A 22,745-nucleotide genomic window follows, 5' to 3' on the forward strand; every position below is an offset into this window, starting at 1 on the left:
AGCACAGCAATAACCCTAATAAATCAGTTTGGCCCCGAAATGCACTTAGCCAGTTGTTACCAGTTATTGCTCCTATCGCCATCCTCCACCGCTTTGTTTACGGCTCCAATCTGCCATCTAGTGGTGAGTTTTTGTGTCCCTGATTAGGACAGGCGGTGTAAACCGATTTTCTTAAGATCTCTACGTCCGTGCAGTTCTAACATCACGAACGCACCACACATGTAGGGCACGGACGTCTTTCACAGAATTCTTGAATACTCACGTGTAGTAAATAAATGTTTAGATTAAATCTGGCCCAAACTACGTCTTGTCCCGATCCCCCAAATCCCTCTGTGTAGTACCATGACCGATGCTACATACTCCCGCTCTCGGACGTCTCTTATTCCTGCTGCGGGTCACAGCGAGACGCCCGAAGGTGCTGACGTGCTGTGAGATTACACCCTGGAGGCCCAGACGAGTACACGGGGACAAATTTATTAAAGCCATCTAGCGGGTCTTTAGAAGGTGGGTGAAGTCCGGAGTCCGATCATGGGTGGGGAGAACACGCTAACTTCACACAGATCGTATCCTAAGCCGGGCGCAAGTCACAGACAGCACTACAGTTGTCTGTGACTTGTTCCGGAAAAACTACAGTACCCATGAGCACTGTGCTGCTCCAGGGGGCGGAGGACCCGCCTTTCGTAACAGTCCACTGTTATGAAATACATTGGTATTGTAACGCGTCTCGTCTGAAAGTTGTCCGGATTGTGGCAAACGGCGGGCACAGCCGTAACAGGGAGGAATAATGTGGGGTACCGTTATGGGAAACGCCGTGGTCAAAACTGCCGCCATCGATCTGGCTATACAATGGTCTTGCTGGGCAGTATCCGCTGTCTTCAAATCCGAGAAGATCTACGACCTAGCTGGTGAGGACTGCGCTTGAGAGATACTTGAGTCCTGTTTGGCTGTGTCTTGTGGCTAAACTGACCAAGAGCAATTGGGACCATCTCGAATCGCACCGCAAGTCGCATTATGCGACGGTTCTGTTCAGTTGGAGCGGGTCTTGTTCATGTTTACTACATCTCAAGAACAGTGCAGAACAAATCTCGTCATTTAGTATACGCCTTTTCTTAGGTCGCATGAATTGTATTACTATTTGGGGGTTACACTAAACTTTCTCTCGATTTCTTCTGTGCGTGCTGTTTACTGTTACACATGGATGTGGGTTTTGGGGGTGTGATTGTGACACAAAGGAGCAGGTGAACGTTCATTGCCTGTTGAAAGGTGAAAATAAAATAGATTACGTTTCGGCTGTGTGAAGAAGGCAATTTCATTTCTTCACTTTCAGCGTGCAATAAATCTGTATCTACTCCTTTGCATCTTCCGCTTGCTGATTCAGGTCCTTACTCAAACTTCTTGATTGTGAAAGAAGCTGTTTCAATTTTAGACTACCGGGAAATTTCGTTTACAAGAATTTCGTTTTGGTACTACCGTAAATTCCAGAAACGGGGCGCACATAAAGTGTCACAATACACTAATGTATTGCAAACATTGATACCCGGAGAAGGCTCCACAAACGTTATCTCTTCTCTTTTCTGCATGGAATAAACCTTTACTTGTTCTTTTGCAGCCTACGCATGCTGACGCAGCTACCTATACTTGTATTGCAAACTAGTTTGAAATAAGTGGTAACTTAACTGGAGAGAATATTCGGTATTGGTAATCATTAGATTTAGAGAGAATCGGTTTATTTCCATGATGATTCTTATAACAATAAAGAATCTAATGGTTACAACTTGGTCGCCTAACGGGTCTAATGAAGTTCGCAAATTCAAGTCATAAACTCGCTTTTAGTCGTTAGCGATATAGCTTTCTACTAATGTACATAGAAATGTAGCCTTTACTCGTACAGAGTATTTAAAAAAACACCGTAAACTGGAGACTGGAAGTACTGTAGATCGGTTGCCGAAGTGATTCAGAATCAGTTAAACACATTGAGCGAAATGTAGATTATAGTTATTTTGTTGAGGTAGTGAGAGTTGGTAGCTTAATTGACGGTTAATCAAAAGGCTAATAAAAGAGACTTTATTAAATCTGATTTACGGAACCCAAGGCGCTTAACGGCGCACCTGCTTACTTGTCGGAATCGCCATTTTCATGTGGAAGCGGTCACGTCAAATACAAACTCCCACGAAATTTTCTTCTAAATGGTGGCAAATCTCTGTGTTTTCCTTAATGCCCGTCGTCAAATCATAATCACGATTTCCCACTTGACCTTTGATGGGGGGTAATGATGGGTGTCCCCACAGTTTTATTCGAAATCTCTCACGGCGCAGCTAGCGGACCGCGGACTTCGTTAACAAAACTGAACGTTTTGCTGGACTCGCAGACATGTCGTCCCAGGATGAGGTATTTTCGAAAAGCAGGAGTGACTCTCGTCTCTGGCTCTGTTTTTACAGGTACGGGATCCTTCATCCTGCTCACTCACCTGAGCCGCCGGTGGGGAGGGCACAGCTACACGCGTCAGACCGTGCATAGCTGGCTGGTGACGGCGTGGGGGCTCCGGTAAAACCACAATACAGAATGACTTTGCACCCGTTGCCGTGTTATTATTGTAGTAATCGGAGATTAACTGAACAGTTTGAACAGGGGAGGGGACGGGAGAAGATGCCCGAAAAATGACAAGACTGCAGAAATGATGACAGCTGTCCTATTACTACCCACTGAAGAACAATCCCTTAAAACAGGCGTCTCCAGCCCTGTTCCTGAAGAGCCCTCATCCCGTTTATCCAATAGGTCAAGGGATCCATATCCTGGTCCTGGAGGCCCACGATACTACCTTAATTACTTAATTGAAGCCTGCCTGCTTAGTTGAAGTTTCCGAGGAATGACGGCAGCCGAGATTCGTGTAACAGTAGAATCCTTTATTGAATTTAATGAAAACTTTGGCTTAGCCCACTTGGCTGAGGGGCACCCTCCCAGCCATAGGATGGAGAGACTGGGACCCCCATACCTGGTGAAAGGGTGCCCAAGAGGTAGCTGCAAAGGTGGAGATGGATGTGAAAACGAGCGAGGAAGAGAAGAGGGTGAAGTATATATGGGAACTGAGGCAATTCTATCGGGATTAGGTGCGAGCTGCCGCAGATGAGTTTAATGAGTTTGGCTGTCTTCAACACACCCGAACTTGACATGGTTCCTTTGTGATATTCCATGGATTCAAGTTGTGGTAAAGCCACACAAACTAAATGGTAAAATGTTTCATAAACCAGAAAATCTCAGTTTTGGGAGAAAAAAAAACAGCAGCTTTAAATTGTCTGCTTTATGTGGTTTTCAGCAGATCCTTTCTCCTCCATGTAGGCTGGGCACATTCCTGTTCTTGCGAATGATGGCTGCTGGCCAGGATCGGCGCTTTAACAACATCAGAGACAGACCAGGGGTTTTCTGGTTCTACTGGACCATGCAAGGTACCCAGGATTCACCTGTGGGTCTGTGGCAGTTCACGCTGCTTTCAAGACCGTACAAGTAAAACAGGTTAACACCCTGCTGAACTCAGTCGCCAATCAGCCAGAGATCCATGGGATGGAAATGTATCAACTCTCTACTGGAAGTCAGCCAACATAGACACATTTTCTGGAAATGTACCAAGTCCATGGTAAAACAGAATATGCAACAGTATTGTGCACTCAAGATTTATTTGGCAGCTGAGACAGATATTGTGATTTTGTTGAATCTTATTCCCCATTTTGAAATTTATTTTAACAGGCAAGCTTAATGGTAAAATGAAGTTAGCAGCGTGCAGAGCTTCACCTGTCCATTGTTATTCCAGGGGTGTGGGTGTTCACGACTCTCCTTCCCACCGTTATCCTAAACACGGAGCGCCGGAACCCACCCCTGGGCTTCCGAGACTACCTGGGCTGGGCCCTGTGGGGAGTGGGCTTTCTCATGGAGTTCATTGCAGACCAGCAGAAGTGGAACTTCAGACGGGACCCCGATAATGCTGTAGGTACCACTCTGAGGAAACAGCTGGGCACTCTGCTGCCTCCAAATTACAGAGGGGGCCATGCACAAGTTGGGGAAAAATGACAATGGAATGGAGCAGGGCTTATTCTGAACCCTCACAAGGTGATAGTGCCCCAGGAGATGGGCTAGCTTTGATTTAATCCAAAAGGGGAGGCTAAACCCTTTTCTATAGTAGAATTTATGAGTGGGGTAGGTGGGGTTTAGTGTTGGGTTAGATGACCCAAGATTGAAAACAGTGAACGATCCACACTAGCAAGGAAATGAGAAGTCCTGATGGTGCAGAAGCACCAGGACAGTTATATGGTGGAGGAAATGGTCATCCAACACAGTGGAAAGCATTAATGTATAGATATCCAGCTTGATGGTTGATTTCTCACCTGAGAGGCAGGTCTAGCTTCTGTATTCACTAATTGGGCTCTAATGACAAGTCCCTGTGCTGTGCTTTGACAGGGGAAGTTCATCCGGCATGGGCTGTGGGCCTACAGCAGGCATCCCAACTACGTGGGAGAGATCATGCAGTGGGCAGGCCTGTTCATCTCTGCCTCTTCAGTGATGCAGGGCACCCAGTACCTTACCGTCACCTCGCCCCTCATCCTCTGGTTCCTCATTCGCTACGTCAGTGGAGTCCCCCCCTTGGAGGAATATGCACTTAAAAAGTGGGGCGCGGACCCTCAGTACCAGAAATATGTCAAGGATACTCCTGTTTTCTGGCCCTTCTGGAAATAACAGGTCAATGCAGACTCTAGCTTTGGCTGCAATGGGTGCAGGGGAAATATTAAACATTACAGAACACACTTCGAAACTTCAGTTTCTTACATACTAAATGAACTGTAGCAGGTGCTTATGCAGATACCAAACTGAAAATGTTACCACTTGGTGAAAATGTTACTGGTTTTGGGTTTCTGCTTCATTTGATAAGTTTTTATATAAAGGAAGAGGATCTGAAAATAATGTAGAATTAAGTTGGATACTAAACCTCAGTAAAACACTGTAATAAGGGTGTTCCACTCTCACAAGCAATATTTTCATTGACTTATTTTTACAGTACTATAATGTACAATATAAAAATGAAATCAGAGGTAACACCTTGGCATTTAGTGCATTTCAAACCAGCCCTCTAACGTTATCAAGTTAAAATAACTTGTATTTCACATATAATCCAATTTCACAGTAGGTTAAGGATTTCCTCTTCAGACATGAAATACTGTACTTAGCACAGAATACCACTGGTCCAAGGTGCATTCTAGGCTTTGGCACTAACAGATGTACTGCATTGCTTGATAACAGATGAGCTGTGACTTTTCATTCTAACACAGATCTCCATTTTAGAAATAATCCTTTATGTAGCAGTCTGAGAAAACGTAGACTATAATTAATGGGTGGGGGTTCATCAAAGTTTTGATATTTGCTAATAAAAACCCTGGTATGAAACACTTGGAAGTTCTAGTATTCTTCCAAATACAGTATTCACTAACTTTAAATGCAGTCCAGCAGCATTTTTTCATTACAGTGCACCAATTCTGTATCTTCACATCCGGGAGCAGTTACTAACAGTGAAAAATGTCATTTTCCCCAAGCATGCAGAACCTATACATTTTTATAAAACATTTTTCGCACCATGCTCTCAAAACCTAAAAATACTTTATCTCACTGTAATATGATATGATGTCACAAAACAGGAAGCTCTCAGAAGTTGAGAAATCCAGACATGATTAAAATAAATTGTACTCAGAGCATGCATCTTCTTTCTGCAAGAAACAGGCATGATTCTTGACAAATTTATATTTGACAAATTTGAATAGCACAGCATGCATAAAGAACACTCATTACTGTGTAATCAGATTAGAACACAAAGTCCAATACTTCTGCATTTCAACAAGACTAAGCCCATGAGGGTTACGAGTACCAGTTTGTCTTGAAGTTGTTCTAAGCCAATTGATCAGACTAGGATAGATCTTGACTAATTCAAAGATGAGCACAGCTAAGATTAGCTGTAGAAGGGTGCAGGTGATAAACACCCCTTCCATCCTAAAACACGTCGGGTAACATCCATTGGTCTGGAATTATAACAAGCAACATTTGCAATTCCCATCCCTTCCAAGGCAGAATTCCACCAAGATCAGCCTACAACCAGAGTCAAGAGGAATTTTCAGTAACTTCATATAAAAATTTGCACCTTTTCATTTGTGTACCTTTCAGGCAAGTGGAAAAAACAGGGCAGTCTTCATTACTTAAATTAGAATCACAATCCCAATATTTATAAAAAGATGGAGAATTGAAAACTGTTCCTTCACTTTATAACACAATAGTATAATACCGATGTCTACTGGTATCACTTGGGCATTGACAATGAAGTGCCAGTAAAGCGTTTTTTTTAGACACCTTTTATATAAATCCTGAAACCTTAAAATGTAATCAGGTCTAATACTTTTAGTACACAAGTTGGCCACAATCCATTTATAATTCAGGTTAAATGTATTAGGATTGCTCGTTAAACATAGTACACGATACAAACAATTTTGACATTTCAGAAATGAACATTTTAGTACTATTTCCAAATCAATGTTCCATTCTACTTTACAGCTCTTGTTGGTGACACAATTTTACAGTTCTTGTAGGTTCTTTGAAGATTACCTGCACCGCAAAACTTGAAAGACAAATCCCAAGTTTCTGTAGAACCCATTGAGAGCAATGGATTTCATATCCTCCCTGTGTACCTCAACAAACAGGTTTCTCCCTTTGGTTATGATTTTTCCGTTACTGCAGTATTAAAAATATTAAAAAAAACTTTGTAATCACTTATAAAGATATTAAATAGGATAAAATACAACTTAAAACCTGTAAGTATGGGTTATGGGCAAGATTCAGAAGCATGATACAGGGTAAAAAAAACAAACTCTTGCATTAGAATTGTAGTGCGAGATTCAGGAATATAGTCGTTCTACCACTGCTTCATTTCAGGAGTGGGGAGGCAAAGAAGTTGCCCTGTCGAGTGAAGCTAGTCGCAGACTTGCTCTTGCTCCCAAATCTGCAATATAAAAACAAACATTGCATCAGTGGGTAGGTGAAGAAAAACTGTTCTATATATTGAAGGCAATGCGGTAGTATATGATCAACACTTTTCTAAAGACACTGCTAATCCAGTGGCATCAAATTAGTCCTAAAGAGAAGTTGTGTCTCTGGCTTTTCTTCCAGGTAAGCTCTCAGTAGTCTTAATTACCTAATTAGTTGGAGAAATGCACTTCTTCCCTCTTGGCCCCAGACAATACTAGGTAGTTGCTGCTTTCCAAAACAAATTGTATCTATTAAACTAATCAGCTATAAAAAATAAAAACTTGTTAGAAAGCCTAATGAAGGAAATTAGGTTGGAATGAAAACCAGTGGACCCTGATGCCCTCCAGCAATTGTCTGATAGTCCTGTACTAAATGTTACAACACTCCGCCAAGAAATCAAAATCAAACTTTTCTGCATTTAAGTATTTTCAACATTCCCTGGGTTCACCATCTCAGTGCAGAGGTGTGAGCAGTGTCCATAACGTGCCAATTCACATGTTTCTCAAAAAAATCTACTTACACGAGAACCACGAAGCCACTATTCTAAGATTTCAAGTAAATAAAAGAGGCATTTTTGGTAAACCAAAAGCCATCAAGATGCTTTTAGAATTTTCTGGTCTGCACATGAACTGGAGTAATTAAAATGATCTAGTTTGCAACAGACCTGGGAGTGTTCCTGCTTAGCGTCGTCTTCATGCGCTGAGACAGTGAGCTGGATGAAGGAGTTTTAGCCATCTGGTGCTCAGGAGTGGTCAGGGGGCCAAGCATGCTTACTGGGATAGGAACAGGCAAAAACATACTTCAGTTCTACACAAAAAAATAGAAACTGAAATGCAGTTTTTGCATTGGCATATACAGCTACAAAATATCAAGCATTTTAGAAAAAAAATATAAAAATCAGTTCACAAATGATTTATAGAACCCTATTCACATATACCTGTACGTCTGAACAGAACACATTCGAAAGGCTGGATGGTCTCATAAAAAGACTCAATACATTTCTGCAGACCTCTCTATTGAGCAAAGTGCAGTCCTGCCACTCTTACCTTTGGTTTCAGGAGTGGAGTATGTGTTAGCATTCTCAATGATCATGTGGTCAGGATGGCCATGCTCCTGGTCCACCATCATGAACTGGCTCCAGTATTCAACAGGCAGGCTCAGCAGACGCTCCATTACCTGCAGGCGCACACACAATGAGCTCTGAAGTCTTATTCTTATTTAATACCGTGTTATAGCATATGGAAGACGGCTATTGGCGATAGAGAAAAAAACAACAAGATTATCTGGAAATGAAGGTAAAGATGCTCAGATTAATTGTTGTAGACTTCATACCTTAGGAAAAGCTTGAAGAATTAGAACAATTTTTAAATAAAAGTGAGTACATGAACAAGCCTCTTGACAAATTATGAATCACCTCGCATTACTCATTCCTTAAAACTTTGTTAGGAAGGATGGTTACAGATTGCCTTCAATGCGGCCCACAAATTACCTTGGGCTGTCGTTTAGTGTCCTGCAGGATGGTCATGGGGTCTGGATCGGGCACAGCATGGCCAAGTATCGTGGGCCCAAAGACTCTGGCAAGATTTGAGATGTCCATTTTTGTATCTGGACTTTGAGCAACTCTGTAAAACAGAGGGATATCACAGGACTTGTAAGTTGCAAAGAGAAACAAGAATGACAATGCTTATTGCGTAATCAGTACTGCACTAGGTGCATATTTAAAGTTTCATTAGAATTCAAATATCCGAGGTTCAGGTTGCCTTGAGCTCCTCAAGGGGAGGACTACAGCACTTCCACCACCCTACCTCTGCAAGTGTATGATCAGGAAAGCCAGCGTGTCCCTGTTGGCTTGAGGCAGCTCACTGATGGTCTGGTACATTGAGGCAATGCTGTTATCATCATCCGAGATTTCTGAAGAGACAAATTCAGTCAGCAAGTATCAAATATACACACCCGAACCAGTTCAGTCTCTTTTAATCACAAGGTGCTGAGCAATACAAGAGCCCTACTAAAGCAATATGTTTTCTAAAGTCAGGCTATCAGGATAATGATTAAGGAATACAAGAGGCTGGAGATCTTTACATTTTACTAGACTGAAAATATCTGTTTTTTCCTTTAGATCAGTGGTTCTCAGCCTTGGTTCCTGGAAACCAGCGTTTGCTTCTTCCGGCTTGTTTGATTTTTTTTCTGCTCTCAGCTTCAAAACATTTCGCACAGTTTCAACCAACGCCCTAGTCTCTTTGACCTGCTCATTAAGGATTTGCTCCCTTATTTCAGATCGAGGCGGCCTGGACTGACCTGCAGCCTCCATAAAGGCCCTGTTGAGGCGGAACGTGAGCAGCGGCTCCTTCAGGTTCCTCAGGAAGTCCTTGAGGAGGCCGCAGATGGCGTGGATGTCATCCACCTTGCTGAGCAGGGGAACCGTCTTCCCCCGGAGAAACTTCTCCTTCAGTTCCTTCACTGTGCGATCCATCCCTGACAACCGGTACAGCCCTGTCTACATGCACAAAGATTTACAGAATACTTTTTTCCATGCCACCTTCCGTGCCTTTTCTTTTACAGCAAGAACCACTAGAACCTCCAGTTCTGGAATCAGGAAACACGATTCAACCTATCTTATACCGGCACATCACGCTATTTAGAAATTTCCTTTCAAATGATCATGGTCAGTATCGTTCTCCAGAATGCAAACCCAAAGTTCACAAAGGTCTGCATCCATCCCGTGAACCAAGTAATATTAAACACAGATAACTGAATAGAACATAGCAACGTTAGACAGAAACAGAACAGCTTTTCTTAGTGTTATCTACATAGTGCATAAGGAAGGATTCCAGAACGCCATCCACACTTATTTCAAATTAACTTTCTTGAAAGAAGCAATTACTTCACGAAATTGCTGGATGAGCCAAAAAACCCTCCTTGTTTGTAAATGCACACTCTTGTGCACACACTTGCTTACCTCATGCAGACCCCTCTGCTCTATTTCATTGACACAGTGAACCACCAGCGATGGAATCATGGGAGAGGAGGTGGGAACATAGTCCGCCAGGGTGCCCTGGACATGAAGCGACAAGATCAGCACATTCATTCAAGAACTGTAATCCCTTCTATACTGTAGTTAAAAGAACCTTATTGACCTTTGTAAAAAATGTTAAATAACCTTTTCCTAAATTCCTAAATGACTATTAGCTTAATTTTCATGGTCACAAGTTGTTGTAACATGATTTTTCAAAGGGAAAGTAGAGCCTTTGTCTTAGACCTCACTTTAAGCATCAAGACCGCACTTTGCAATATTCTATACAAAAACGTATATTTCTCAGATTACGTAGCACTTGCACATAAAAGTAGTCACTTACCCCTGCAGTACATCTCAATTCCCTCAATTACATAAGGATCAAAGCTAACCTAACAATACCTCTTGAAAACATTGTTAAAAATCTTTAAAATGTCTACAGACTTTCAATAACCTCAAGAGTCAATGGTTATCGAATATGTTCAGCATGTGGTAATGCAAAACCCTGACCATGTTGTTTGCAAGTGATCACCTTACACCAGTCTTTGAGTCTTTGCACTGGCTTCCTATCTGGTTATCTGCCACTCACCCTGAACGCTTTCAAATCCAGACTCAAATCCTTCTTCTACAGAAAGGCTTTAACTCCGTCTCTTCTCCATTTTCTAGTAACCATCAATCTTCTGCTGTACCTCTAACTGCTCGTCTTTCTTATCTGCTTATTTTCTTATCGTTATCCTGTTTATTACACCTTTTCCATTTTATTTCTACACCTACTGCAAAGCGCTTGGAGATGCTACTTTCAAAGGCACTATATATAAAAAAAAAAGATTATTATCCCAGAGAAACGCCTCCTTGACCCTGGAGAGCTCGCTCCAGGTGTACGAGAACGCATGCGGGACACTGCAGGACATTGGAATAACAGTGGAAAGCTCATTTTGGCTGCGGTACCTCTCCGATCCGGACTGGAGTGCCACCAAGAGTGGGGATGCATGGCAAGGGGCAGCGATCCCGACATTCAGGGTGAGCCACCACCCTGCAATCCCGACACTTCAGGGACAGCTTCCCAAACTTGATCCTTTTCCCGCAGGGCACGCAGGACTCGGGCTTGATAACCTGCAGTGTCAGAACGGGGAAGGGCAGGGTGAATCTACACTACTGGCCCCCCTTGCGATTCCTCAAAGTGTCTCAGGGAATCGTCAAAGAGACTGGCAAACCAGTACTTGATTACTGAGCCTTGTGTTTAGTGGAGGGTGCCACAGAGACTTACTATTACTGAGATTGAATTAACCACGAGTATCACTGCTGTGTATTGGGGGCAACATAACTTTAGTTAAGACCCCCCCTCTGTATTCAGTCTTTGCTGCAGAGGTTAGGAAAATAGAAGACGGGACAACGTCTTACTAGCTGCATTGTTTTTATCAGGATGATTTCTTTGTCCTCTCATGCATGCAAACATACCGTGCATATGGAAGAGTACAAAATGATGAGGGCTGACAGAAGTCATGAGGGAGCGCTGATTTATTTTCCCCTCCCCGTGTTAAAGCCCTTGCAGATAGCAGACATTTGTTTGTGTGCAGTACTCTGCCACCTCCCTTATGGATTTTATTTAAAGGAACATGCACATTGTGAGGAAAAGTATGCTAACCATAAATTAAACAGAACTGTTCCAGTTCTGTAAATTGAGTACAGATTCAATCATGTCTCTTTTCAAGTATTTGGGGCTGCACACCAGATTTGTGCTAGAAAGATATTGGAATCTACAAGTGAGTATGATCAACATTAGTGGAATCAGAAATACAGCGAAGAGTTCAAAAGACCAAGAGCATTCCAAGAGTGAACGCCGTACCGTTTTGGAGACGAATTCATGCAGCCGGACACCTCCAGTGCCCTGTGGAGTACTGGGTTCAGCACAGCGGTCTGGCTCTGGCTTCTTCTGCAGCTCCTCCACATTCTCCAACAGGACAGAGCGCGTGTCCCAGCTCTGCAGGTTGGCTGATAGAGCAAAAGGCATGAAAACAGTTATTACCAATCCAAAACTTAAAAAAAAAAGGAACAAAAAGGGACTTAAATTACACTGAACATTTCAAATAACTCATAAGGTGGACCCTTTAAATTAAATTAAAACCTTCCACAGAAGAGGAGTGAGGCACAGAAATAATATCAGAAAAACACATCAAGGAGATTAAATCTTAAACCAAATTCTGATTACTTTTGGTGAAAACACTGCCATACCTAATGTGGTGCTGTCAGGGTATATTATTGCTCCAACTGTTGAGGACTGTTACAGACAAGGGAAAGGGAAAGTCCCAATGCCAATTTTCTGAACGAGTCTGTGCTGTTTGTTGTAAAAGTACACACTAGTACGATCCGAGATGTTGGATAAGAATGAATATGTAAGGATCCCGATTGGCTCAAATACCTTCACTCAGGGAACAGGTTGAGCCCTGTGTTGCAGGCCTCACCAATTGAGGCCATGCCATATCAGAAAAAGCCAATGGTGCTCAGCAAGCACATACCAGTCTTTCTCCTGCTGCGAGTCCAGTAGGGCACAGTTTCTATGGTGGATACGGCCTCAATAGGCCCTCCATCGACAGGCACTGTCACTGTGGTCTTTGCCACAATCGAATCATTCCCCTGAAGTTGGAATTAAAAAGAAGCATGACACATGAATACTTAGCAAGCCAACTAATTGACATTAAAATTGATCTATAGTGAGAAGCATGACGTTTGATTACAGCCAGAGATTCAATCACCTCCTCTGCTGAGGAGATAATGTACTGTCAGGTGTGCCGGATCTATTGTTCTTAAGGCATTAGAAGTGTAGGTAAATGTGTAACTCAGTAAACCAGATAGTTTGTCAAATTCATATAGCTTTTTATAATGCTCTGCTGAGCTGTGTATATACTTCATATTAAATTCAAACACTCTGAAGCATTTTCTACTGTGCAAAATTATGGAAGCCTTACAATTTATGATTTATTTTAAGGAAGAACTTTTCTTTCACCACAAATTCAAAGCCCATTATCAATGCAACACTGGTAGGTTTGAAACATATACATAACCCCATTCATTTATATTACAAGGTGATTGTGTTTGACTTGAGATTTGCAAACTCATTGCAAGCACTGTGTTTGTTACACAGTGGTTCTCATGAGCTTCTTAAGTATTAATATACGCTTACTTTCAGAGGAAAGGTATGGAAAGAACACTAATGTTGAACACAAGCACACATGAGTTTTCATGGAAGAAATAAAAGGCGAGCGGATCAGCACCTTGTCCGCAGCTTTGCCAGAGGAGCGAGATCTCTTGGCGGCGGCAGGGGGGCCGTCGACGTGAAGCCTGGAGGAACGCTGAAATCACAAAGCGGGCAACATTTCATTCACACGGCACGGGACGCAGACAATGCCAACGACGTCGGTAGAAAAGCTCCACCATTCACTTACCCTCTTCTCCCTTTTTTTCAGGCGGACTGTTCTCACAACTGAAGAGTCCCAGTCCTATGAAGGAAAAACACAGAACTTTGAGGGACGATAAGACGATTGCATTTAGCACTGTAATTATGTGGTTATGCGGTCACAAGACATGAAATATATTAACTGATATTTCATTTTTACTTACTAGTTATGAATAACCACATATAGTATAAAAGAGAAATTTTACTTGCCATTTCTCTCACTTGGTAAAAAAAGGAATTTTCAGCAAAGTTTATAACGGTTTCTAGTCTTTAACTTGTACCTTACCGACACCTTACAGCACAGATCAATGGTGCAGCAAGGACTTTCTCCCCAATTCAAAGTGCTAGTACTTAGTGAAAACTGTTAGGACTGAGCAAAGCCTTGAATGTGGTTGAGCTGACATTACAACTCTGTGCGTCACCATTTTTTCCCCTCCAATACGTTAAATGTCTGGGGTAAAATATTACCAGGGAGTCATCTGTCTTGTCATAGCTGATATCTGACAGAATGGATGCAGACTCGTCAATCGTGGTTAACCTGCAAAAGAAGAAAAATGGCAATAGAGGTCTCGGATAAGAAAAAGGGATGGTCTTCTTAGCTTCTTGGAGGTGCCAGCCAAACAGAGGGTACCTTTCCCTTCAGGGCCACCTCAGAAAAGGCACCAACCTGCTGTAATAACAGCATGTGTCAGTGGACAGAACACTCAACTTCCTTTAAAAGGAATTGGAAGAGTAGGGTCATGCTTACCTCCGGCTGGTGTTCTGTGGGGCTGCCTGAGTCCGGGCATTGAGGAAGGCCAGGGCAGATCGCTGCTCTTCGTTTAGCTGAATGCTAGTGGATCCCTCCGTGATCAGCAGCTCTCTGATCAACTGGATCTGCCGATCCTGAAATACAATGCCAATGGGGAAAGAGGGTCACAGTGGGCCCATTTATAAGCACGGCTCCCATTCTTCACATAATACACACATGCCCATCCTGCACACAAAATATAGTTTTTAGGAATCTTCTCTATTCAATACTTACAAAAACACACCTCATCAACTTGGTATAGCTGTAACCACTGAGCAAGTTTAAAATATTAGTTAAACTGAAGAATGAAATTAAAAGGACTTATTCTCAGGTATTTTCATAGGATTCTATGCCCCTTCAAGTACCATCTCAGTCCTTGGAGAACAAGCTCTCATTCTGTCTCTTCAGAAAAAGCCCAAGACAGAAGCCTCAGTGTGACTCTCGCTGCTCGCATAGGCAAGGTTGGGAAAGCACAAAAGCCCCCGAGCAGGAGCTGGGGCACACCCACCAGTTTCTCGCACTCGGCCTCAGCCTTCTGGCGCCGGCGGACCTCCACGTCCACCTGGTTGCGGGCGTGCTTGAGCTTGACCTCCAGGGCGCCACGCTCGGTCTCAGCCTTGGCCAGCACCTCCTTGCACGACACCAGCTCCTGCTCGCTCTTCAGCCACTTGCGGCGGCAGTCCTCGAAATTCACCGCCAGCTGGATGAACTCTGAGGAGCAAAGAGGCTCAGGAGGATTCTATACCTGAACTGTATGTGCTGTATGACTATCTCCTGTAAGGCGGGCCTTAGGTAACACTTGGTTTCAACTTTTTGAACTTAGTTTTTATTTCAGCTGAATTGACACTTACTGTAGGAGAGGCAAAACTAACTTTAATTAGGCATCTTAATCAGATCGGAGGTATCAAGACATACACATTTAACGAGGGACTCAAAATCATTGACCTGTGAATAAAATATACAGTACATAAAATTAAGCATACAAAAGCTCATTAAGGTATAAACCAGGACCAAAATAAATTCCTGTTATAACTTTGGTATAAGAGACAATATTTTTTTTTTCTTATGTTTGGGTTTTATTGCTGCAATATTTTTAACTGAAAAATTAAGACTACTTTTAGGCAAAATAAGAGTTTCAGCGTGTTTTCCAACATTTGTATTGCTTGCACACTCACGGCCCAAAATATCAGGAACACAATCAAATAACCGGCTCCCACCACAGCTGCAAAGCACAGGCGGCTTAAGGAGGAGGAGAGTACTCCATCACCTTTCCTGGGCAGAAAAACCTCCAGCACTGAATCCTCTTCAGATCTTGCAGAACGGGTTGAACACGCAGTTCATTCCCACATCTCACACCATTGTCACCCCTCATGACCTCTGCTAACGATATCCTGCTGGACGACGGGATAAGACTGACGATCCAGAACCTTGTGGAATATGCGCCACGTCCTATGAAACCTATTTTGGATGCTCATGAAGGCCCACCGGGTTATTTGATGGGGTCACCTAGAATTTTGGCCCTTGAGTGTACACAGCAAATTAGCTTTAATGATAGCTTTAATGGTGATGATTTGATTCCGACATTGATATTTGCTCCTGGTCCCCTCAAGCTGCTGTCACCCAGCGAGGATGATTATAGCCGTGAAGCCCGATGTACAGCAGTCCTCCGGGACCAGGAGTGAAGATCACGCTGTAGCTCAACAGCCTCGTGCGAAGGGACTCCCTTTAGGAAAGAAGGGCGCTTACGAGGTTCGACGCTCTCGTTCAGGACTTCAGCGTGGTGCCGCAGCTTGTCAAACAGGCCGTGCAAACTGACCACCGCGGTCTCCATCGCCTGCCAAGACACACGCGGGTTAGAATAAAATACCCGCTCTCTCAGTTTGAATGACAAAAGTAACTGCTGCAAAAAGCCCCAAATCCTCAGGTCATCAGAACTTTAATATAGATCAGGTGGGTAGCTGCGTCAGCATGCGTAGGCTGCAAAGGAACAAGTAAGGAACAAGTAACTTTAATAAGATGATCTTTGGGTGAGAAATCAAGCAGGGTCACTAGGAATAACGCACATGCCTACTGAACAATGTTTGCAAAATGGAGAAGGAAGACTAACAAACATTTCTCAAGGCCCATGAGCTGACTCATTTTGCAAGGTTATTTCTTAGGCTGTAGAACTGCCCTCCATTTATGTAAAGGACCTCTAAATCAGCAAAACTGGGGGATCTCACATCACTTCGGGCAGCTGCTGGTTTTCATTGCAGCCGGGCTCGTTGCGTTACTGAACTCTTAGTCTTAATTGGCCTGGCACGCACTGGGATCCTTTAAGCGTTTTCGGTTCTTAATCCGTGCAAGGTCGCTTTTAATTTCTGCATTGTGTAAATCTGAGAACACAACGCAGAAGAGCCAGCGTACGGGCTTACCACGACCAGGGCAGTATAGGTATACCAACAATATTCGGTAACTATTTTGTTCCCAACATGGTGACTGAGGTTTGGTTAAATGGGCTTAATCCAGCCTCTACTGTTCTAGTACGACAACGCTGAGATCCCTTATTTATAAAGCGCCTTAAAACATTCACACGAAAACGAGTCACTAATAACATTTTTAGAAATCTCAAATTGAAGGCACAGTCCGCTTGCACAAGACAGAAACCGAACTCTGCACAGCAAAGCGACATTAACCCTGGAGGTTATTTACAGCCGAAACTGGGCAGCACCTTGGTAAACTAAGTCCATTCAATACACAGTTTAACGTGAATTTAAACAGCAAAGCTCGAGGACTGGTCAAGCAATCAAAGTACTTTACAGCCTCCTTTCTGTGTATCTGTAGAAGATTCACTAAGACGAACAAGAAAATATTCGTTGTGTTATTTTAAACATTCCTCCATTTCGAGAAGTTCAAAGAAAAAGCTGAAGTAGTTCTCGCTTTGTAGGAGTTACCATTATAAAATTGAAACTAATTCTGCCGTTTGGGGGCAAAATCTCACCTCCGACATTTACAAAACTAGTTTTGTATTTCATTTTAAAAACAAACACCGACCCTAGGTTAACATATACACAACTACACAGGAAAAACAAACTGAAAACTTTACGATTGATATTTGTGGTCTTACCCCTTTCACAATGCCTACAAAGCCGAGAAGTCGGCTTTCTTCCTGTAAAAATTAATATATTGTTTTCCCCCAATACTTCTGAAGGTTATTATCCACAGTATTGACGATCTGCTTTTCCTTATCGCAGCCGTTTCGTTTCAATTCAAATTTACCCGCCAGCCAATGACCAAGCTCCTGTCCACGCTACCTAGCGTGCGCGCGCAGGAGAGGACGTCGCGACGTGACGCCTGACGGACGCCATCTTTGTTGTGGCAAAGCCGCGGCGTTCATTTTAAACCCCGTTGTTTTCCGCGGGATCGATACTTCAGATTCTGTGAGAAAGTTGTCGTCTCCTTGTAGTGTAAATTCTGGTTATAAAGATTTCTTATAGAGACATCGGTCATTCTCACCTGTCTATTAGCAACTATATGTGAATTTAAGGAGTTATAAGTATTTTATTTTACAATAAATGGAATTTCAACAGCTATATCACCCTGCAACTCACAACTCACAACTAGCAACCCCCTGAAGCTCAGCAGGTGTTAGCCTAGCCAGTAGCTGGATGGGAAACCTCTTGGGAAATCGTGATAATTCATCTCGTGAAGTCCATTTTCCAAAGCATCCCACATAAATAATTGTAATAAAGCCTCAAGAATAGACGAGTCAAATCTCACCACTTCTTGAAAGAAACCAGGGTATCCGCTTCGATTTGGTGGAGCGGTGGCACTGTGGCTAAGGATCCGTGGCCTGTGGCCGGGAGGTTGCTGGTTTAAATCCTACTCCGTTGGGCTCCTGAGCAAGGCCCTTAACCCCAGTATAAATGGCTGACCCTGTGCTGTAACCCCTACCTTCTCTCTCCCTGTCTGTGTGTCTCATGGAGAGAAAGCTGGGGTATGCACAAAAAGATCAGTTCCTAATGCAAGAAATTGTATATGGCTAATAAAGTGATCTTATCTTATAACTTCGCTGGGCAGCTTGTTCCAGACTCCCACAGCCCTTTGTATAACGAAGTGTTCCTGTTCTCGGTTTTATTTGGTCTTCCCTGGAGTCCCCACTTGTTCCCCTCGGGAGTTTCAATGCGGGATCTGAAAAAGCCCAAGGGGGTGACTTTGACAGCGCCATGGAGGATTCCGAGCACTTGGCCCGTGCGGGGCCAGGGGCCAGGTGAAACAGGTTGCAGCTACACCGAATGTCCACGAGATGGCAGCGTGAGCCCGGTTTTTCTCCAGAATTGCTGCACCACCTGGGAGAACCCAATATTAAGTGATCTAGCAGGGACTCAGGGAACAGGTAAAGTTGTATTCCTATTCCATGCTAAAAGAAAGACACAACGTTTCAGCTGTGGAGCCTTCTTCAGGTGCGGCTCGTACAATTAAAGATATACAAAACACAAATATACTACATAATAGATAGCATCCAGGGCAGGCTCTAGCTTGAGGGCTCGAGGCAAGAAATTGGAAAGGGTCCGTTCCAGATCATAATTTGCGCATAAACTACTATTATCAGCTCCCGGCACACCCTTAGTTTACCATTTAAAACAGTTTAAGACATCCATTACATAACTGTAAAACGTACTAACCAGCTTTGAAGAACACATAATAAGTTATAAGAAGAAGAAGCACAACTTTTACAAGGATAACGTATTTTAACGCAACGGGGGTTCAGGCGGGCGCCCTTGCCGCATTAGGTCGGCCCCGCACCGTCGGGGGCTCGAACCCTGGACTCCTGCGTCACTCAACAGGGACCCAGCCCGGTGAGCCAAAGAGAGGTCCTACTATCACAGGGAAGGGCGCTGACGTCAGCATCACTGTTACCTCGGACCTACAGCAACGAACTTACAAATCACTGCATTGATACCTTTGCAGAAAGAAATCGTAGAAATAAATATGTGATTAAGAAACAAGTGCGCTCAACAGCAAGGGAGGTGAGATCAGTCAGGCTGGGCAGACGGTAAGGTTTTATAAAAACAAAACGCTAAATTAATTCGTCCATCGGGGGGCAAAATCTTCAATCATATCTTTTATACGATAGTAGTCGACCCACTGGAAGACTGATGCTCATGATGGCCGGGTCGGCTCTCCGCTCCTGCCGCTGTCAGTCCGACGGGCTACAGGTGGAGTTCACAGCAGCCCCATCTAACTCAATACAGGAGAAACCGCGGGGACAGCAACGCGTTTTCATGCCAATTGTGTATGATCGCTGAACAGTCTTCTGTACCGTACATTGCCTTTCACGCTATTGTTTGGCCGGGCAGCGTCGAGTTTTCGCCAGGCAACCCGCAAGGCATGTGTACAGTCGCGGGAAACCCGTTACCTTCTGGTAAAACACCCCCAGAGGGCTTCGTGTCCAGCTTGAAAAGGTGTCTTATCTACCGTTCGCTGGTTAGAGGGATCTGACTGACCCAGGACCCAATGAGATCCAAATTACACGACCACGCACAGAGCGCACTATTACAATGACCTGAGCGTGCGTCTGTTTTGAGATCGCTTGTCCCGCTCTTCTTCTCCAAGTTTCAATTTAATTCAGCTATTTTTGTCATTATACTTATACAGTTGCGAAGCACAATGAAAAGAATTTCTCACCAGTCTCTCGGGTGCAGTATGTACTGTATATATAGAAAAGCAGACAAGACAATAGTAAATAGAATAATGAAGCGCTTCCGGGTTCACGTGGGTATGACCCCTCAGGTCTGCCTCCCTTTAGCTCAACTGGCTGGGTCCCTGTTGAGTGACGCCGGAGGCCCGGGTTTGAGCCCCAGTGGTGGAGGGCTGACTGAGGTGGGAGTGGTGAGGGTGTATACCCAGGGGAACTCGAATGCACTGCAGTAACAATAACAATGTAAACAACGAGTATGGCACCAGTGTGACAGTACCCAGTTCAAGCTCCGCTTGCATTCAATTGTGGTACATAGGATGTATGTAGTGGTGTAAGGAGAGATCATAGTTTGGTGGGTGGGAGCTGGGGGGGTCACCAGCTTCACGTCTCGGGGGAAGAAGCTATTTCGGAGTCTTTTTGTGTGCGTCTGGGGCGTCCGGAACCTTCTACCAGATGGTAGGGGGACAAACAAGTTGTGAGTGGGGTCAGTCGTAATTTTGGTGGCTTTTTTCAGACACCTGGTGTTGTAGATTTCCTGGATGGGTGGTAAGGCACTGCCGATGATGTGTTGGGCAGTTTTGACCGCCCGCTGCAGGGCCTTGCGGTCGGATGCGGTGCAGTTGCCGTACCAGGCTGTGATGCAGCTGGTCAGTATGCTCCCCACCGTACATCTGCAGAAGTTGGTGAGGATCTGTGGATGTAGGTGCATTTTCTTCAACCTTCTCAGGAAGTACAGCCGCTGTTGTGCCTTCTTGAAACTGGAGGTGTTCAGTGCCCATGTGAGGTCCTCAGAGATATGAACACCTAGGAATTTGAAGTTGTTCACCATCTCCACCACACCAACACATGTTCAGGCAGGTGGGTGCAGATTCTTTTGGTACCGGTACGATGGTGGTTGTTTTGAAGTACCTAGGTACAGTAGCCTGGGCCAAGGACAGGTTGAAGATGTCAGTACAGAGATCAACTATCTCCCAGGCACATGTTCTGAGTACCCGGCCAGGGATTCTTCAGAAACATCACGTACTCAATTATGATTGGTCATGTGTTGACGGGGCTTCCATTAGGATCATCCACAGCAGCAACTAAAAAAGCCACTAAGGGAATTTGACAATCAGATTTGAAGGTGCTGATTAAAAATATGTTGTGTTGCATTTTGAGGGGCCCCTAGGTAGGGGTCCCTGGTGGCCTTGGGGCCTGAGATAGACCCCTAATTCGCCCATGCCCAGGGCTGACCCTGACAGCATCCACCCAACACACCCAACACATTCACAATCCTGAACACAAACCAGTGACAGAACAAATAACAGCGAGATGTCTACACGCATCCACACGCATGCACATTCACACACATCCACACACATGCACACGCATCCACACACTCACACGCATCCACACGCATGCACATTCACACACATCCACACGCATGCACATTCACACACATCCACACACATGCACACGCATCCACACACTCACACGCATCCACACACATGCACATTCACACTCATCCACACATGCACACGCATCCACACACATGCACATGCGGACACTCACAGAAACACGTTAGTGACTTGGCTCATGTGTGTTTGGAAGGTGGGAGGTCACCGAGCACCCAGACAAAACCCAGCCTGAAACGGGAACAAGGTGCAGACGGTACCCAGTCCAGAACCGAACCCGGGACCCAAGAGCCACCGCTGCACTGTTCCACCCCTGTTCCGATCGTTTAATATCGTGAAACTCCATGACTGCCAGCCTGCCTTGGGCACACACTGTGCGGTTTGTCGTATTGTTACACTCGGGCTTTGTCGAGCATTGCGATTTCCAGGACTAAAGAGGACAGCAATTTTGTTCAATTGCGCTTTCTTATGTACACAAAAACACGTCTATCCCATTTATACTGTGTCTTTCCAGTCATAAATACCCTGAATACAGCGGTTAAGTTGACAGTGAAAATGGTCAAGATCGACGGAACACACAAGTGTCTCAAGACACGTTTTCACGGTTTTCGCTCTAACCGGAAGGCGAGATGAGGAATTTAACTGTTTAATCAGGATCTCTCCTTGGGAGCTTCATTAGGAATAGAAAACCAAAACGTGTTTTCATCATGAAACTTCGCCAGGTGTAAGACGTATTCTTCCTCTGATACCGAAGAGACAATGTTGTTTCACCGCCAAGGGCAGGTCGTTATTAATCGTGAGAGGCTCTGTGTGAAAATAAAGACTGAGCGGCGATCTTATTCTTCTAACGGAGTGTTTTCGGCCGGCTCGACCGCACATCCACACTCGACAAGAGCGAGCTGGAGGTCCCTCTCCGCTCCTTTTTCTCCGTCGGTGTAGAAACCGACAAGGAAATCGCTGAGAAAGGCAAAGTTCCGTGGCACGTTGATTAATTTCCAGCTGGTCAATATATTATTGACTCGCCGTGCGGGAGACGAGAGAGAGAGAGAGAGAGAGTCAGTGCGCGCGTCGCGGGCGTGGGGGAGGAGAGGCTGCGGAGGAGGGGCGGAGAGCGTGTTTGCCCCGGTGCCTGGGCTCCCCGTGCGCGCGTGTATATGAGAGGCGCGATCGCCCGTCCGGTAACTCGGAGCCCTGCGGCGCTGCCAGCGAGGAGGGGCTGCGCGCCGGTCGGCCCACTGGGACGGGTCCGGGAATAACTGGCCACCGGGGACACCAGCGGCGGGTGCCGAGTCGGCCGAGATGATCGCGACCACGCATCAGAACATGACCACGGACCTGGTAAAACTGCATGCTCGGTGTCT

At 44.5% G+C, this 22,745-nt stretch overlaps 3 protein-coding genes across 3 annotated transcripts in view; 2 read left to right on the forward strand and 1 right to left on the reverse strand.

Moving 5' to 3' along the window:
• The first annotated feature begins 664 nt into the window (after positions 1 to 664).
• On the forward strand, positions 665 to 5,430 carry LOC148678577 (uncharacterized). The gene is made up of 5 exons (XM_088634281.1): positions 665 to 905; positions 2,439 to 2,544; positions 3,337 to 3,443; positions 3,806 to 3,978; positions 4,450 to 5,430. The coding sequence occupies exons 1-5, from the start codon at positions 785 to 787 to the stop codon at positions 4,723 to 4,725; spliced, it is 783 nt and encodes a 260-aa protein (XP_088490407.1). The 5' UTR covers positions 665 to 784; the 3' UTR covers positions 4,726 to 5,430.
• A 1,025-nt stretch (positions 5,431 to 6,455) lies between these two features.
• On the reverse strand, positions 6,456 to 17,576 carry racgap1 (Rac GTPase activating protein 1). Its single transcript, XM_088634254.1, has 17 exons — positions 17,417 to 17,576; positions 16,057 to 16,144; positions 14,819 to 15,021; positions 14,269 to 14,405; positions 13,989 to 14,058; positions 13,510 to 13,563; positions 13,339 to 13,416; positions 12,583 to 12,700; positions 11,913 to 12,058; positions 11,015 to 11,179; positions 10,013 to 10,108; positions 9,352 to 9,550; positions 8,859 to 8,964; positions 8,543 to 8,675; positions 8,100 to 8,229; positions 7,718 to 7,826; positions 6,456 to 7,027 (listed from the first exon to the last, which is right to left on the reverse strand). Exons 2-17 carry the CDS (start codon positions 16,139 to 16,141, stop codon positions 6,952 to 6,954), a joined length of 1,905 nt encoding a protein of 634 aa, XP_088490380.1. The 5' UTR covers positions 16,142 to 16,144; positions 17,417 to 17,576; the 3' UTR covers positions 6,456 to 6,951.
• A 4,772-nt stretch (positions 17,577 to 22,348) lies between these two features.
• Positions 22,349 to 22,745, forward strand: part of LOC148678579 (inactive dipeptidyl peptidase 10) — a 47,603-nt gene continuing 47,206 nt past the window's right edge. Inside the window, exon 1 of the mRNA XM_088634343.1 lies at positions 22,349 to 22,722. Coding sequence (XP_088490469.1) covers positions 22,684 to 22,722 — 39 coding nt within the window. The 5' untranslated portion in view covers positions 22,349 to 22,683. The remainder of the gene's footprint in view (positions 22,723 to 22,745) is intronic.

This window comes from Lepisosteus platostomus, chromosome 1, assembly GCF_059453375.1.
Source record: "Lepisosteus platostomus isolate fLepPlt1 chromosome 1, fLepPlt1.hap1, whole genome shotgun sequence".
Lineage (NCBI taxonomy): Eukaryota > Metazoa > Chordata > Actinopteri > Semionotiformes > Lepisosteidae > Lepisosteus > Lepisosteus platostomus.

Excerpts from the sequence above, each read along its gene's own strand:
- racgap1 (XM_088634254.1), bottom strand. The coding sequence starts at position 16,141 with ATGGAGACCGCGGTGGTCAGTTTGCACGGCCTGTTTGACAAGCTGCGG. Across the intron at positions 12,059-12,582 it reads TCGCAGCAGGAGAAAGACTG|CCAACCTGCAGAGCTGGGAC; the intron begins GTATGTGCTTGC and ends TTGCTCTATCAG. Across the intron at positions 8,965-9,351 it reads GGCCTTTATGGAGGCTGCAG|AAATCTCGGATGATGATAAC; the intron begins GTCAGTCCAGGC and ends TTGTCTCTTCAG.
- LOC148678577 (XM_088634281.1), top strand. The coding sequence starts at position 785 with ATGTGGGGTACCGTTATGGGAAACGCCGTGGTCAAAACTGCCGCCATC. Across the intron at positions 3,444-3,805 it reads GTTCTACTGGACCATGCAAG|GGGTGTGGGTGTTCACGACT; the intron begins GTACCCAGGATT and ends TTGTTATTCCAG. Across the intron at positions 3,979-4,449 it reads GACGGGACCCCGATAATGCT|GGGAAGTTCATCCGGCATGG; the intron begins GTAGGTACCACT and ends GTGCTTTGACAG.